General features: G+C 35.2%; 1 protein-coding gene across 1 annotated transcript in view; it reads right to left on the bottom strand.

The window, feature by feature from the left end:
* Window positions 1-3,795: 3,795 nt before the first annotated feature.
* The window catches only part of LOC116524011 (contactin-3-like), a 109,168-nt gene continuing 99,287 nt past the window's right edge, over window positions 3,796-13,676 (bottom strand). Inside the window, 3 exon segments of the mRNA XM_032239109.1 lie at window positions 3,796-3,890; window positions 8,765-8,933; window positions 11,316-11,428. Of these exon segments, the coding sequence (XP_032095000.1) occupies window positions 3,796-3,890; window positions 8,765-8,933; window positions 11,316-11,428 (377 nt within the window).

Here is a 13,676-nt window from a genome sequence, read left to right as displayed (position 1 = left end):
AGGATTTCATTTCTTTCACATTTGGCTTGAGAAAATGGGTTTGAGCTGCATGGTAGCATTTGAGAGCAATTATAAATAGAGCAATTTCTAAAACCACTTTTGGGTATGCTGAAGGCAGTGTAGAGAGACTCATGCTGTTTTGGAACATTATGGAATGGTGCAAGAGTAGGGATTCACATTTTTGAAAACTTTCAGTGCAAGTACAAACACCTTATGTATTTATTGGGTGAAAACACTTTTATAAAGTGTATTAGAACATGGTGACTAGTAAAAGAAATTGAAACATTCAGATGGTGCCTTTTTCTGTTTTATGTGTTATTCTATTCAGAGGGACAACTCTGGATCCAGCCCAATGTTTATAAATTTACCACAGTGCAGTCTTCACACCTTTCTTTAGTTCACAAATCCTTTAATCCCATAAAATTGATATTGAACATAATTAAGTCTCATGTAGCATTGTCCTAATTTAAAAAGTACAGCTAAGGAAGCTTAGCCTTATGGTTTGAAAGATTAGGATCTGCTTTAGGAATAAAAAGAAATTTGATGAAAGCTAATTTGGTCTGTTTCTTGTTTGCACACCTTAGTGATTTTTTTAAAAAATTCTCTGTCTTCACGGATTTAGTTAAAATATATATATTAAGGAACTTTTATAAGTTATAGAAGATTCTACGTTTTAATTTATACTTCTGATTATATAAATATATTTCTCAGGCCAGCAATATTCCTTTTAGAATTTTGGCCTGCCACACTTTCTCTTATTTCATTATGCTGTTTCTTTAGTATAGTCGATGGGAGGGGGCAATAGAAGGAGTAGGATTGTGGAATGTATTATTTTCATTCTTTACTAGAAGCCAAGGTCATCCTTCGTCTCTGCACTTTCACACCTGACCAGAAGCAGCTGGGTGGAGATGCCATCGTGGAAGAAGAAGATTGGACTATGTGATGGATTGTGGGTGTGGGGACAAGATCATGAACTTTTAACTGGGTAGAATTCTGATGTCATTTCCAGTATTGGGATTAACACAGATGTGCCTAAGATGTCTGTCTTATTAAATTGGAACAAAAAGGATCGTTTTGCCTTGGACTCTGATTTAATTCTGCATGATACTAGGAATGCTGACATCATTCATGACTAAATTTGATAAGCCTTATATAGTGCATTTCATGAATTGAGCTCAAACTAGAATATTTTGGATTTTTCTAGAAATAGAATATCTATAAAAACTCCCTTTTAACACCCCTGTATTATTATTATTTTTTTGGAGTAGAATCAGGATGATTGGATGGAGCTGAGTGGCGCAGTGGTTAAATGCAGCACTGCAGTTCAGCAGTTTGGCTGTTCAAATCCCACCAGGCTCAAGGTTGACTCAGCCTTCCATCCTTCCGAGGTGGGTAAAATGAGGACCCAGATTGTTGTTGGGGGCAATATGCTGACTCTGTAAACCGCTTAGAGAGGGCTGAAAGCCCTATGAAGCGGTATATAAGCCTAACTATTGCTATTGCTGTTATTCTGGCCAGATCCCAGTAAACACTGAGCTCTATTCAGTTGCCCTGACTCTAACCCCTCCCCAAATTATGAAATACATATTCTATCCCCAAAATAATATCTATGTATTTGATAAAAAGCATAAACACCTATAATAATTTTAAACACATAAATTTAATCTTGGCTTCTAGCTTAACTACTATATGTATTAACAGGGACACACACTTAGAAAGAATAACTATCCATGGTTTTTTCCATTACACTGAAATATTTGAAATTCTGACATAACTAGAAATTTTCAATATTATAAATATTTTATTAGAATAAAAAAATACATACAGATAGCCATAGGATATATACACACAGCTAATAGTTGAAATAAAATTAGGCAAAACTTTTTCAATATGAAACTAGTATATTCTAAACATCTCATGGAGACAATAGCAGAAGGTAAATCCAGTAAGTTGATCATGAAAATGGTAGTCATAGGAACATGGTGTAGAATTTTCTTGTAACATGAATGGTAAAGTTACCATTCAGTGAATGAAAATTTGCTATGTATTATGTAAAGGAACTTTATTCCCATTGAAAGACAAGCATTTGGAAGCATCAATAGTTCCCATTTTCCATGTTGAGGAGGCAGTAGCTACAGTGTTATTTTACTATGTACATTATATACAGACACCAAAAAGGAGAAACTGTCAAAGCTGTGATTATTTTTTGTTCTGAAAACCTAATAAAATATAGAGCAATGCTTGAATTTTTACAGATCTTGTTCAAGAGTCTAACTCAAGTATTTAGTAGAAAGGTCAGAAAAAGTGAATCCATACAAATTGTATTTGGAGTGAGAATTATTTTAGAAGCATTGAAATTGTAAACAAGATATGCCAAACAGGAATGCTTATACATTATTTGCAATGAAAAATTGGTCAAAAAGAAAATTAAATTTGTTTATATAAATAAGAGAGCAGGAATGAATCTATCATCCAGAATAATTCTAAACAATGGGGTAGAAACATTGCAATTGGACTTACATCCAAAGAGAGTATAACCTGGCATTTTGGACAGCAACAAATTGAGGGTTGCATATTCAAACATTACATATTTAGGAAGTTATTTCCTGGCTATAAGGCTCTGGTGCATTGTACTGGAAGTGTGATGTTCTGTTCTGGGCACTTCATCTGTTTCTAAAAAATGCAAAGCAAAATACTAATACAGACAAAAACACAATGCAAAACTAAGAGAACAAGAAGAGCTACAGTAGCTTACTAAAAGGATGTGCAAGCATAAATAAAATAAGTGCAGATACTTTCAGACTTTGATATATCAAGAAGATCCTAAATGTTAAGGACCGAATTCAAAGCTGCATGGATGAAGAGTTGCAAGTGAATTTGTCCTGTAGAGCTTCTGAAGTACCTTCATAGATTAATATGGTTTTGAACCGAAAAGAAGCACAGTTCATTTTTTATGTGGGTGGAAAGACATGAAAAAGATAAGATATCATTCAGTGCTCTAATGTAAAAGCCAGTCCTGGGATTTTCCACTTTTAAGTTTTGAAATTGTACAAATACATTTTTCAACTAAGATATTCTAGGCGATTGCATCAGTCTAGAACAGAGGAGAATACTATCTCCATGAACAGCCTCTACCAATAAAGCAAGTAAACAAACAAAAATCAGAAAAAAAACTACCAGAAGTTACCAAACATTAATGAAACAAAAAAAAAAATAAAAATGGAAGCGTGATGAACTTTTTAGTAAACCAGTTTCTTTTATACTTAACAGTTTACAACAAAAGTAAATATGTACAGTCTATATGAATATAAACAGAGATGATCATCTATTCAAATGAAGTCTAGCACTGAGAGGCTTTAAGGAAATTATTCAAGGTTTTTCATCAAGCAGTGGTGAAATATAATTTGTAATTAATGCAAATTAATATTAAAAGGTTTTATTTCAGACGTTAAAATATTCTTGTTACTTGGAAAACATAAAGACTCTCAAAGCATTTTTCCAATGCTCATCTTCTTATTTTTGTCACATCAGAAATATGTAATGTTAAAAAGTCCTTTGGTTCATTAAGTCTTAAGGCATTTTATATTCCTTTAGAAGGAATTGTTTGAGATGGATATGCTTTATTTCTTTAGAATGAAATATCAGAAAGGATAAAAAATGTTTAAATGCAGACTGGTAGTAAATGCATGCATATTAACTCCCACCTATTATTTCTGTTGGTCTTGTAATTGTTGTCTTAAAAAGCACTTCAAAGTAAATGATACACCTGGTCTTGCACTATCTGAAAATACACTATCACAATATTGCATTGAAAATCAAGAACAGAGTTATGGACATCAAGCTGGAGAGGCAATTTAAGCTTTCTGCACAACTTCCTCTTGCATCCATACCTGAAACAAATGAGGAGCAAAATAAAATATTAGTGGAAGAAGATAAAAAGGTGTATTTTTAACAGTACCTTGCTCTTCAACTCAATGTTCTTTGGATTTATAAAGCTTTTGATTTTTGTAGGATTTTTTTTTACCTGCCTTCAACCACAACTTCATATACTAAAAACTCAATTCCCTGAGAGTTATTTTGGTGCACTCTACTAGATACTGGGGGACTGTGAATTATAGCCATGCCTGTGGCAAGAAAACAGCTGGGTGACTTTATCTGCCTTAGGAGAAAGGCAAGGGCAAACTGCTTCTGAAAAATGTTGCTTAAAAATTCTATGTAGTTGCCAGGAGTTAAGATGCCCTCAAAGGCATTTAAAAAAATCCTTACATGTGATTCATCCCTATTTTTCTGAGTTGCTTGCAAGACTATTGTAGAATTCATTGGGAAGCTCCAGACAACTGAAAAAAATATTGAAACTAAAATATGTTTGAAATTGCTCTGGGCATCATTCTGTATATTATATATTCCTAGCTGCTTAGAAGTAAGCTAGCAATAATTAGAGAGGGAAATGTAGACAGACATGCTTTTAAAGAAATATTTAAAAGGGACTGTGAGGTTCTTTGGTTTTTTGGTCTCTTGGGAACGTTATGTATAATGTTTACTAAGGGATCTATGCAGCCTCAATAATATATATCTCACTGTTTCATAGAAATATGGTGTTTATTTCTTGCTGTTTTTTGAATGAATAATTTCATATTTTTCTTAGTGTTAGCATTGTATATGTACTGCATACTGTATATACTCAAGTATAAGCCTAGTTTTTCAGCCCACTTTTTGAGCTGAAAAAAGCCGCCTCGGCTTATACTCAAGTCAGTGAAAAATTTGCCCAAAATGGAGGAGAAAAAGGGGCGGGGCCATGCCGCTGGGTGACGCTCGTGAATGGCCCAGCGCTCCTGAGTTTCCCCTCCCTCTGTGTCAGTTTACCGCGCAGCGTGCACCGCACCATCCCCCCTCCTCACGTTCTAATGTAATGCAGGGCTATCTTACGATTCCCCTTCCTCCCCCTCCTGCCGCTCTGCAACGATGTCCCACCTCCTCCTTGTTATGGCAAGCAGCCACATAGCGATGTCCCACCTCCTCTGGTACAGTGATCCAATGATAGGAATCACTGTGCCGTGTGTCATAGGAGGCGGGACATCATCATCACAGCGGGACATCAGCATCATGAGGTGAGTGAAGTATTTCATTGAATACACCGGTATTGTGTGATAATAATTTGTTATGCAGAGCAAATTTTTACAATGGCTACTGTATATTTAATGGGCACAGGCAGGCTGTATATGTTATTCAATGGGCAATGGCATTATTGGTATCTATTTTTATTTTTGAAATTTATCGGTAGCTGCTGCATTTCCCACCCTAGGCTTATACTCGAGTCAATAACTTTTCCAGTTTTTTGTGGTAAATTAGGTGCCTCGGCTTATATTCGGGTCGGCCTATACTCGAGTATATACGGTAGTTATTTTACTATTTAATGATTTGATGCACACCACTGACATCACACTATTTTGATTCTCCAATTTGTGCAAAATAAAACAATAGCATCACTTTTTATTGTGGTAGTGATTGAGTATGCAGTACAGAATTAAGCAAGCATTTATTTTAATCACTAAAGGCTCATAATGAGGCTGTAATTTATTCCGCCCTGAGAATAACAGACTTGGAAGGGACCATGGAGGTCTTCTAGTCCAAATCCCTGCAACAGCAAGAACCCTGTACTATTTCAGACAAATGGTTGCACAATCTCTTCTTAAAAACCTCCAGAGTTAGAGAGCACCGACGATTTCTGGAGGCAAATTTTTCAATGATTATTCTGTTGGGAAATTTTTCCTCAATCTTCATTCCAATTAATTATGAAAAACAGAAATTCCTTAATTGTTTCTCATAATTAAGGTTGAAGATGAGAAACATCTTACCAATAACAATAACAGACCTAGAACTAAGGGGAAATTTTCCAACAGAACAATTAATCAGAATCTTATCTATCTGATATAAACAACGACTCCTTAGACTTGGTGAAATCTTTACTGATAAAAATCTTCAACCTTAATGGTTTCACTCTTGGCTAAAGGGGAAACCATTCCAAGATAATATAGCTGTATCTCTCTTGTTCTTGATAACATCCAATTGGATGAGACCACTGAAAAAACAAGTGTACTTAATTAGAGTTTGGAATCTGTTAAGTTGGTCAAAATTCCCATAGGTGAAATATTGATGCAGACCTGAGGATAGCATTCCTAATAAATACATATATTTTGAGGGATGCTTGGTGGTCCCTCAGGTTGGTCTTGCAGTCCTTTCAATACCCAAACTATATACCCAAATATCAGAAAAACCAAATGAACAGGTACGGTATAGGTCCTTGATGGTGAACATATGACACACATGCCAGAGATGGCATGTAGTGCCCTCTCTGATGCCACATGAGCCATCATGAGGAGGGCACACACACACATTGCATTTTGGAGATTCAGGAGTGCATGTGCACTTTGGACACTCGGTCCAGAAAAGGTTAGCCATCACTGGTATAGGTGGTACCTTGCTCAACAGTAGTAACTGTGTGAGAGAGATCTTGGAGTCCTAGTGGACAATCACTTAAATATGAGCGAGCAGTGTGCTATAGCTGCCCAAAAAGCTAACACAGTTCTAGGTTGCATTAGCAGAGGGATAGACTCAAGATCATGTGAAGTGCTAATACCCCTTTATAATGCCTTGGTAAGGCCACACCTGGAATACTGCATCCAATTGTGGTCACCACAATGTAAAAAAGATGTTGAGATTCTAGAAAGAGTGCAGGGTAGAGCAACAAAGATGATTAGGAGGGTAGAGGCTAAAACATACGAAGAAAGGCTGCTGGAATTGGGTATGTCTAGTTTAATGAAAAGGAGGACTAGGAGTGACATGATAGCAGTGCTCTAATATCTCAGGGGTTGCCACAAAGAAGAGGAAGTCGAGCTATTCCCCAAAACATCTGAGGGCTTTGGAGAAGCAATGGATGGAAACTACTGAAGGAGAGAGGCAACTTAGAACTAAGGAGAAATTTCCTGACAGTTAGAACCAGTGGAACAACTTGCCCCCAGAAGTTGTGAATTCTCCAACACCGGAGGTTTTTAAGAAGAGATTGGACAACCATTTGTCTGAAGTGGTATAGGATTCCTGCCTGAGCAAGGAATTGGTCTAGACAACCTCCAAGGTTCCTTCCAATGCTGTTATTCTATTCTATCATCAGTTCTAGTAATGAAACATCTGCAAGTAAACAATCAAACTCAGAGATCACCAAGGACCCCTCATTTAAACCCTAAGCTACAAACAGTTCCTCTGTTGGTACATATATTTTGTCTGCCACTGTTTCTTCAAATTGTAATTCTGTGATGTTTTTGAAAAGCCTGGTAAATATTAATCGTCTCTACTAATGAAAAGATTAATTTGTCATTCTTTACAAACACAATTACTGATTCAGGCTCTGACATTCAATTTTTTTAAAACAACAATCAAATTAATTAATTCGTTTGGAAATTATTTAGTGTGTGAAAGTAGCCAGTGGGTTCAACACAAATAATTGTCTGTGGAAGCTAGATAGAAAATACTGACAATGTATTTTGGCCTTCATTATGTTTATACAGCCAATAAATTTCATCTCTCCAATTAAGCACAGGTATCTGGCATTCGAGAAGTTTTTAGATTTTAGGACTTTGAAAACATTTTTTTCAGTTAAATTTATAGAGGTCTAAACGTAGGAAGTTATTTCTAATGTTACCCTGGCCTTTCATCCTTTTCTTCTTCTTTTATGTTTTGTTTGCGAAGAGACTACTCCTATATTATAAATTCCAAAACACATTATATGTTAATGTAACTTTCTTTTGAAAGGTTGGGCCTGGTTCTGTGTAACTATATGGACTTGTTCATATTGTTTTTTTAAGCAGTACCAAGAAAGAGATTTGTCATTGCAAATTCCATGATTCAATCAATCAATCCATACATCAATCAAAAGTTTTATAATATAATTTACAACCCTGGGACTTTTTTGGGTGGTCTTGTAATCAGGTATTAGCAAGGTCTGTCTGTTCCTAGCTTTGTTAGAATCTGCCACAGTTAGCCAGACTGTCTCATTTACTCTATCTTTACTGAAATGCACAATATACTTTTAAAATAAGGTTTGAGTTCATACATACATTACAGAATACAATATATGTTTGATCTATCAGAAATAACTAGGTGGAAATATAGATATTTATACAAGTAAGAGCTATAGTGGCACAGTGGTTGGAATGCAGTACTGTAGGCTACTTCTGCTGCCTGCTGGCTGCCTGCAATTTGGCAGTTCGAATCTCACCAGACTCAAGGTTGACTCAGCCTTTCATCCTTCCAAGGTCAGTAAAATGAGGACTCAGATTGTTGGGGGCAACATGCTGACTCCGTAAACCACTTAGAGAGGGTTGTAAAGCAATGTGAAGCAGTATGTATGTCTAAGTTCTATTTCTACTGCTAAATTAACTGAAGATACTTTTCTTTAATTTCTTAAATTAAGCATTATTCAGTTCCTGCAGTTTCCATTTAAAATCTACTCTTCGAAGATTGTAAATGAGAGGTGAAACACCTTCTGCTTCTTAAATTGAACATTCACCTCCTATTTTGGCCATATTATGCAAAATGATATGCTAAAAGTAGAAATTTCAGCACACAGCCCTTTATTTGAAAGCAAGTTCATCCGAAAGAAAAGATCAACTTCTTTCATCAAATAACATTCACATCTTATATTAAATTTCATCCTGAAGATAAACCATCTTTTAACAAAGCATTGTGCATTAGCATCCTGTAAACATACTTGCTAATTTAGGGACTTTAATCTGGTCACTGCTAATGCCATCTCCACCATCAGTCACTGCTTTCACTTCTATAACATAATCGTCGTTTAAAGGAAGCAAAAGTTCTGCAGATGTTCTATTTGTGTCCAGGATACTGAGCTGGTTCTGACTGCTAGTCCAATATAAAACCTGCAACATAAAAAGAAAAGTGAAACTTTAGTGATGCTACTTAATTATCACTTAATATTATTTCTAGATATAAGGGAAAAAAGATTCCCGAAAAAGACTGTAAAAGAGGCTGGATATTTTGGTTTCTCAGTCATGGGATCTTTTAAATAGATCATTATTCTATTTGAATTTGTCTTTTCCTGGAGCAAGAATTCAGGTAAGTATGTAAGGAACTAGGCGTATGATACATGGATATTAAAGCAAAAAAAAATGTGAATATTTATGAACCATAGTAAAAGAAATCTTGTACATAGAAAGAAATGATTCTGGATAAAACAACTGTCTTTCATGCTATATTTAAATGATTATTCATTTCAGAACAATATGCAGAATCCCACTATAATAAACATTCTACAGAATAAAATTAACACACAAATGGCCATAGTCCAGATAATTTATTAAACTGTTCATAATATATGGACTGAAGGAATAGAGACTTTGTTCTAAGAAGCTTAATTAAAAGCTTAATTAATAACTGATTTTATTCTGCATATTGTAAAATATTATCATTAAAGTTACTTGTGGTTATTCAGAGTTCTGCATTCAATAACTTTTTCAGATTGCTTATTTCATCTTTCCTAATGTTACCCAATAGTAAACCAGAAGTTGAGAGAAGAAAGAAGAAAGTGTAATGTAGTCTGTGTTCCTTAAACTGGTCCCATCCAGAAGCCCAGGAATAGGCTACTTGAGGGATACTTAACACTTTTGCTTCTTACATTTATATTATTTGCTTTATTGAATAGTCTTGGACAACCACTGTCTCACAGGTGGGCTATAGTTAGAGGGTTGTCTGCTGTATAGAATTTGCTGAAGAAAGGATGATGTACAAAGATTAAAACTGAAAAATTAGATGTCTGGGAACTGTAAGAAAACAATGCACACAGTACAACTTCAATTGTCTGGCCCTCCATTCAATACATTTCAGATGTACCAACAAAGTTCTACTTACAACTTCACTCCAAACAATGGACAAACTCTTTGTTTCCAAAGCAATTCAAACAATTAATGTAATTGCATAATTATATACTTTTCATTTTTATATATCATTTGCACAATCATATGATTAGTCAGCCAAAGCACATTAGTACAAAGGTATAAAACAGCAATTAAATAATTATGCTTATTAACTAAGTATGACATTTGCATTTAACAGATATTCTTATTTAATAGGCATCTTTCTCCCCTCCCCCAAATAATATATTCAATCATTGTTATATGTTCTGAAAGGGGATGGAAATAAATTGTTTTAGTTCTTTCTATAAATCAGTGTATTGTTTTATTGTTGGAAATTTCTATGGTATATCTATGTTGAAAAGTAGGGGACACAGTGGCTCAGTGGAAAAGACGTTGAGCTTGTCAATCAGAAAGGTCAGCAGTTCGGCGATTCGAATCCCTAGGGCTGCGTAATGGAGTGAGCTCCCATTATTTGTCCAAACTTCTGCTAATCTAGCAGTTTGAAAGCACGTAAAAAATGCAAGTAGAAAAATAGGAACCACCTTTTGTGGGAAGGTAACAGCGTTCTGTGCACCTTTGGCATTTAGTCATGCTGGCCACATGACCAAGGAGACATCTTCGGAAAGCGCTGATTCTTTGGCTTTGAAATGGAGTTGAGAACCACCCCCTAGAGTCGGGAACATCTAGCACATATATGCAAAGGAGACCTCTACCTTTACCTTTTTATGTTGAAAAGTGGTATACAAATTAAACAGTACACAATAATCACAGTAATTATACAGTATAAAATACATAAATATATAATTACATACCATCAATATGAATATAAATCAATAAGAATCAAGGTACCTAGATTAAAATGACATATCTTTTTATTTGTTTATTTTCTTATTCATTTATTTGGTCTTTGAGCCTGTGTTGACTGCAAAAAAAACCTGTGTGGACTACAAGTAGACTCAACCTGTGACCAAAATTGAGCCCAAAATTTCTGTTGTTAAATGAGATATTTGTTAAGTTAATTTTGCCCCATTTTACAACCTTTCTTTCTGCAGTTGTTAAATGAATCACTACAGTTATTAATAGCGTGGCTGTTAAATGAATCTGGCTTCCCCCAAGATTGCAAAAGGTGATCACATGCCAAGCATCCAAATTTTGATCATGTGACCATGGGGATGCTGCCAATGATTGTAAGCGTGAAGAACGGTCACAAGTCACTTTCTACAATGCTGCTGTAACTTTGAATGGTCACTAAATGAAGTGTTGCAAGTTGAGGTCTACCTATAGCCCTAGATTTTAAAATGGACAATAACATAGCTGTAGTGAAAAAAGAGAATGCTGATATTTCCAAGGTGCGGTTTTAGTTACGTCAGTATGCCTTCTTGAACTTACCTTATAGCCCACTACGTCTGACTCATTTTCCATTGCATGGACCTGTTCCCAGTTCAGCACTACCCTCGAGTCTGTAATGTTCCACTCTACATTTCCTGGAGGCTGGCTGGGTGCTTAAAAACATAATGAATACAAGGTTTAAATTTACTTGGCATTTGAAATTTCTCATGTCAAAGCAAATAATTCAGGTATCTGACTGTCACCACATCCTTTGTAACTGTTTTTGTATTTGAAAACATTTAGAAGGATACAATTTTTTTTAAGTGACTGAATTCCACTGAATATTCTGCTGAGTGAAATTCAAACCCAAGCTTGCAAGTAATGCTTATGCCATTTCAAACAGGCCTAAATAACATTACTACAAACTAGAATGGAATACATGCAAACACACAGACATGTAAACATACAGGTGATCCTTTGCATAATTATCTACGCAATTATTTTTCATTATTCTCTTTTTCTCTTCCTCCTTTAATGGCTTGTTGCAGATTCCTATGAATGACTGCAAAGAAAAGACACCACTTTACATTTTGAATCAAATGATGGACGAACAAAAACCATTCGGATTTTGCAAGGAGGCAGCATCCCAACTCTTGACAATTTAATTACTCAATAAAATAATTACAATATAATATAGAAAAAAAATCAATGTATTTGGAATTCCCTGGGGATCAGGGAATCCTAGAACACATAGCCTGGCATGGGAAAATAATTCCACCATCTTGAATTGAATTCCAGCAAAACTGAATACAGAAGCCACTCTTCTAAATACTGCTGAAATTATTCAGAAAACTCAATAGATTTTAGTCCTATCTGATTGCAAGGCAAGACCCATTAGTCACAAGTTGCTATTTTCTAAAATCGCAGGATAATTAGATTAGCAGTTGTTCAAGTCATAAATAATTAAACTTTGGACATCAATTTCTAAGCATGCTAATGATCAGTTGTGTAGCTTACTCTCAAGGATGAACTCCAATTTAATAGGTATTGATGGTACGACTATGAATTATCAGATACACAATAGCCTCTATATGCTATAAATATCCGTGCAAATGTAAAGTTATAAGAAATAGAAAAGAGTGACAAAACTGGAGACTGGAAAAAAGATAGAGAGAGGGAGAGGCAACAAAGAATTATCTGACTTCAATTTTGTAGTGAACAAAGAATTTTGGAGATTATACTGAGATGACAGATTATGTTATACCAAGTTAAAGGGACCACAGATTTTCCACGAAATTTTTGACTTGATTGGTCCTTCAGGTCATCCAATGATGCATCCCTTACTACTGTAACTGAGTTCACTAATCTTGCTTCTAGCTGTCTTTTTTATTGCATCCTTCCATCTTTCTCAGGATTCCAGATTCTCTTCCAGCAAACTAGATCATTGCATATTATTTGAACCTGGATATTTATGCCTCAAGTTAGAAATCTGGGCTGATTTGTTTGATAATTTCATTTTTTGCTCAAAAGCAATATCCCTATTTCTTCAAAGTTCAACTTTTGCTTCCATAGATTGTCTGCACGATTTTGATCTTTGTAGGAATAAACACATCCCAGCATCTGAATATCTTTTCAAAGACCTTCATGGCTGTCTACAATGGGCAAATCTGCAGGGTAGTTCTTGACTGGTGGTTCTGATAGTACTAACAGTCAATCCTAAAAAACAGAAAGTATCCCCCACTTCAATATCTTCATTGTTCATTTCTAGGGATGGTTATTGTAGTTATGATTTTGTTTCTCAATCCCATTTTTTCCACTGTGCTTCTTGACATTCATTATAGGAGTTTTGCAATTCCCAAGCTGAGCTAAAGCAGCAGATGAAAACCAATCAATTACTGTAATATGATCTTGAGCATATACCTACCATTTTCAATTATACAATATGAGAAGAATGAAAGAAGATGGTAAACGTGTATATGAATGTATCAACTAAGAAACAGAAGATAGAAAACAGGATGTTAGAACAAATGATGCAAACTATCAAGAAGAGAAATTATAGTCAGAAAAGATAAAAATCTGAGGAAAGAACTAAACCAAGAATTCAAAAGAACTATTAGAAGAAACAAGTAGTTTTGCAATGACAGCTGTAAAAATATCAAAAGTGAAGTTGTAGAAAAACAAGAAGTGTTAAAAGGATATTTGAACTTAGAAAGAATTTACACTCTCTAATTGGTATGATAAAGGTTACTAGTTCTTTCTTCCATTCAATCGTGTCTGATTCTTGGAAACTGCCTGAACAAGTCCCTGAAATTTTCTTGGCAAGGTTTTTCAGAAGTGGTTTGCCATTACTTCCTTTCTATGGCTGAGAGAAAGTGACTGGCCCAAGGACCTTTGGCTTTGTGCCTAAAGTGGAAATAGCAC

This window comes from Thamnophis elegans, chromosome 2, assembly GCF_009769535.1.
Source record: "Thamnophis elegans isolate rThaEle1 chromosome 2, rThaEle1.pri, whole genome shotgun sequence".
In the NCBI taxonomy this organism is placed as follows: domain Eukaryota; kingdom Metazoa; phylum Chordata; class Lepidosauria; order Squamata; family Colubridae; genus Thamnophis; species Thamnophis elegans.
Note: the sequence above shows the minus strand (reverse complement) of the source record. Positions and strands in the feature narration are given on the sequence as shown.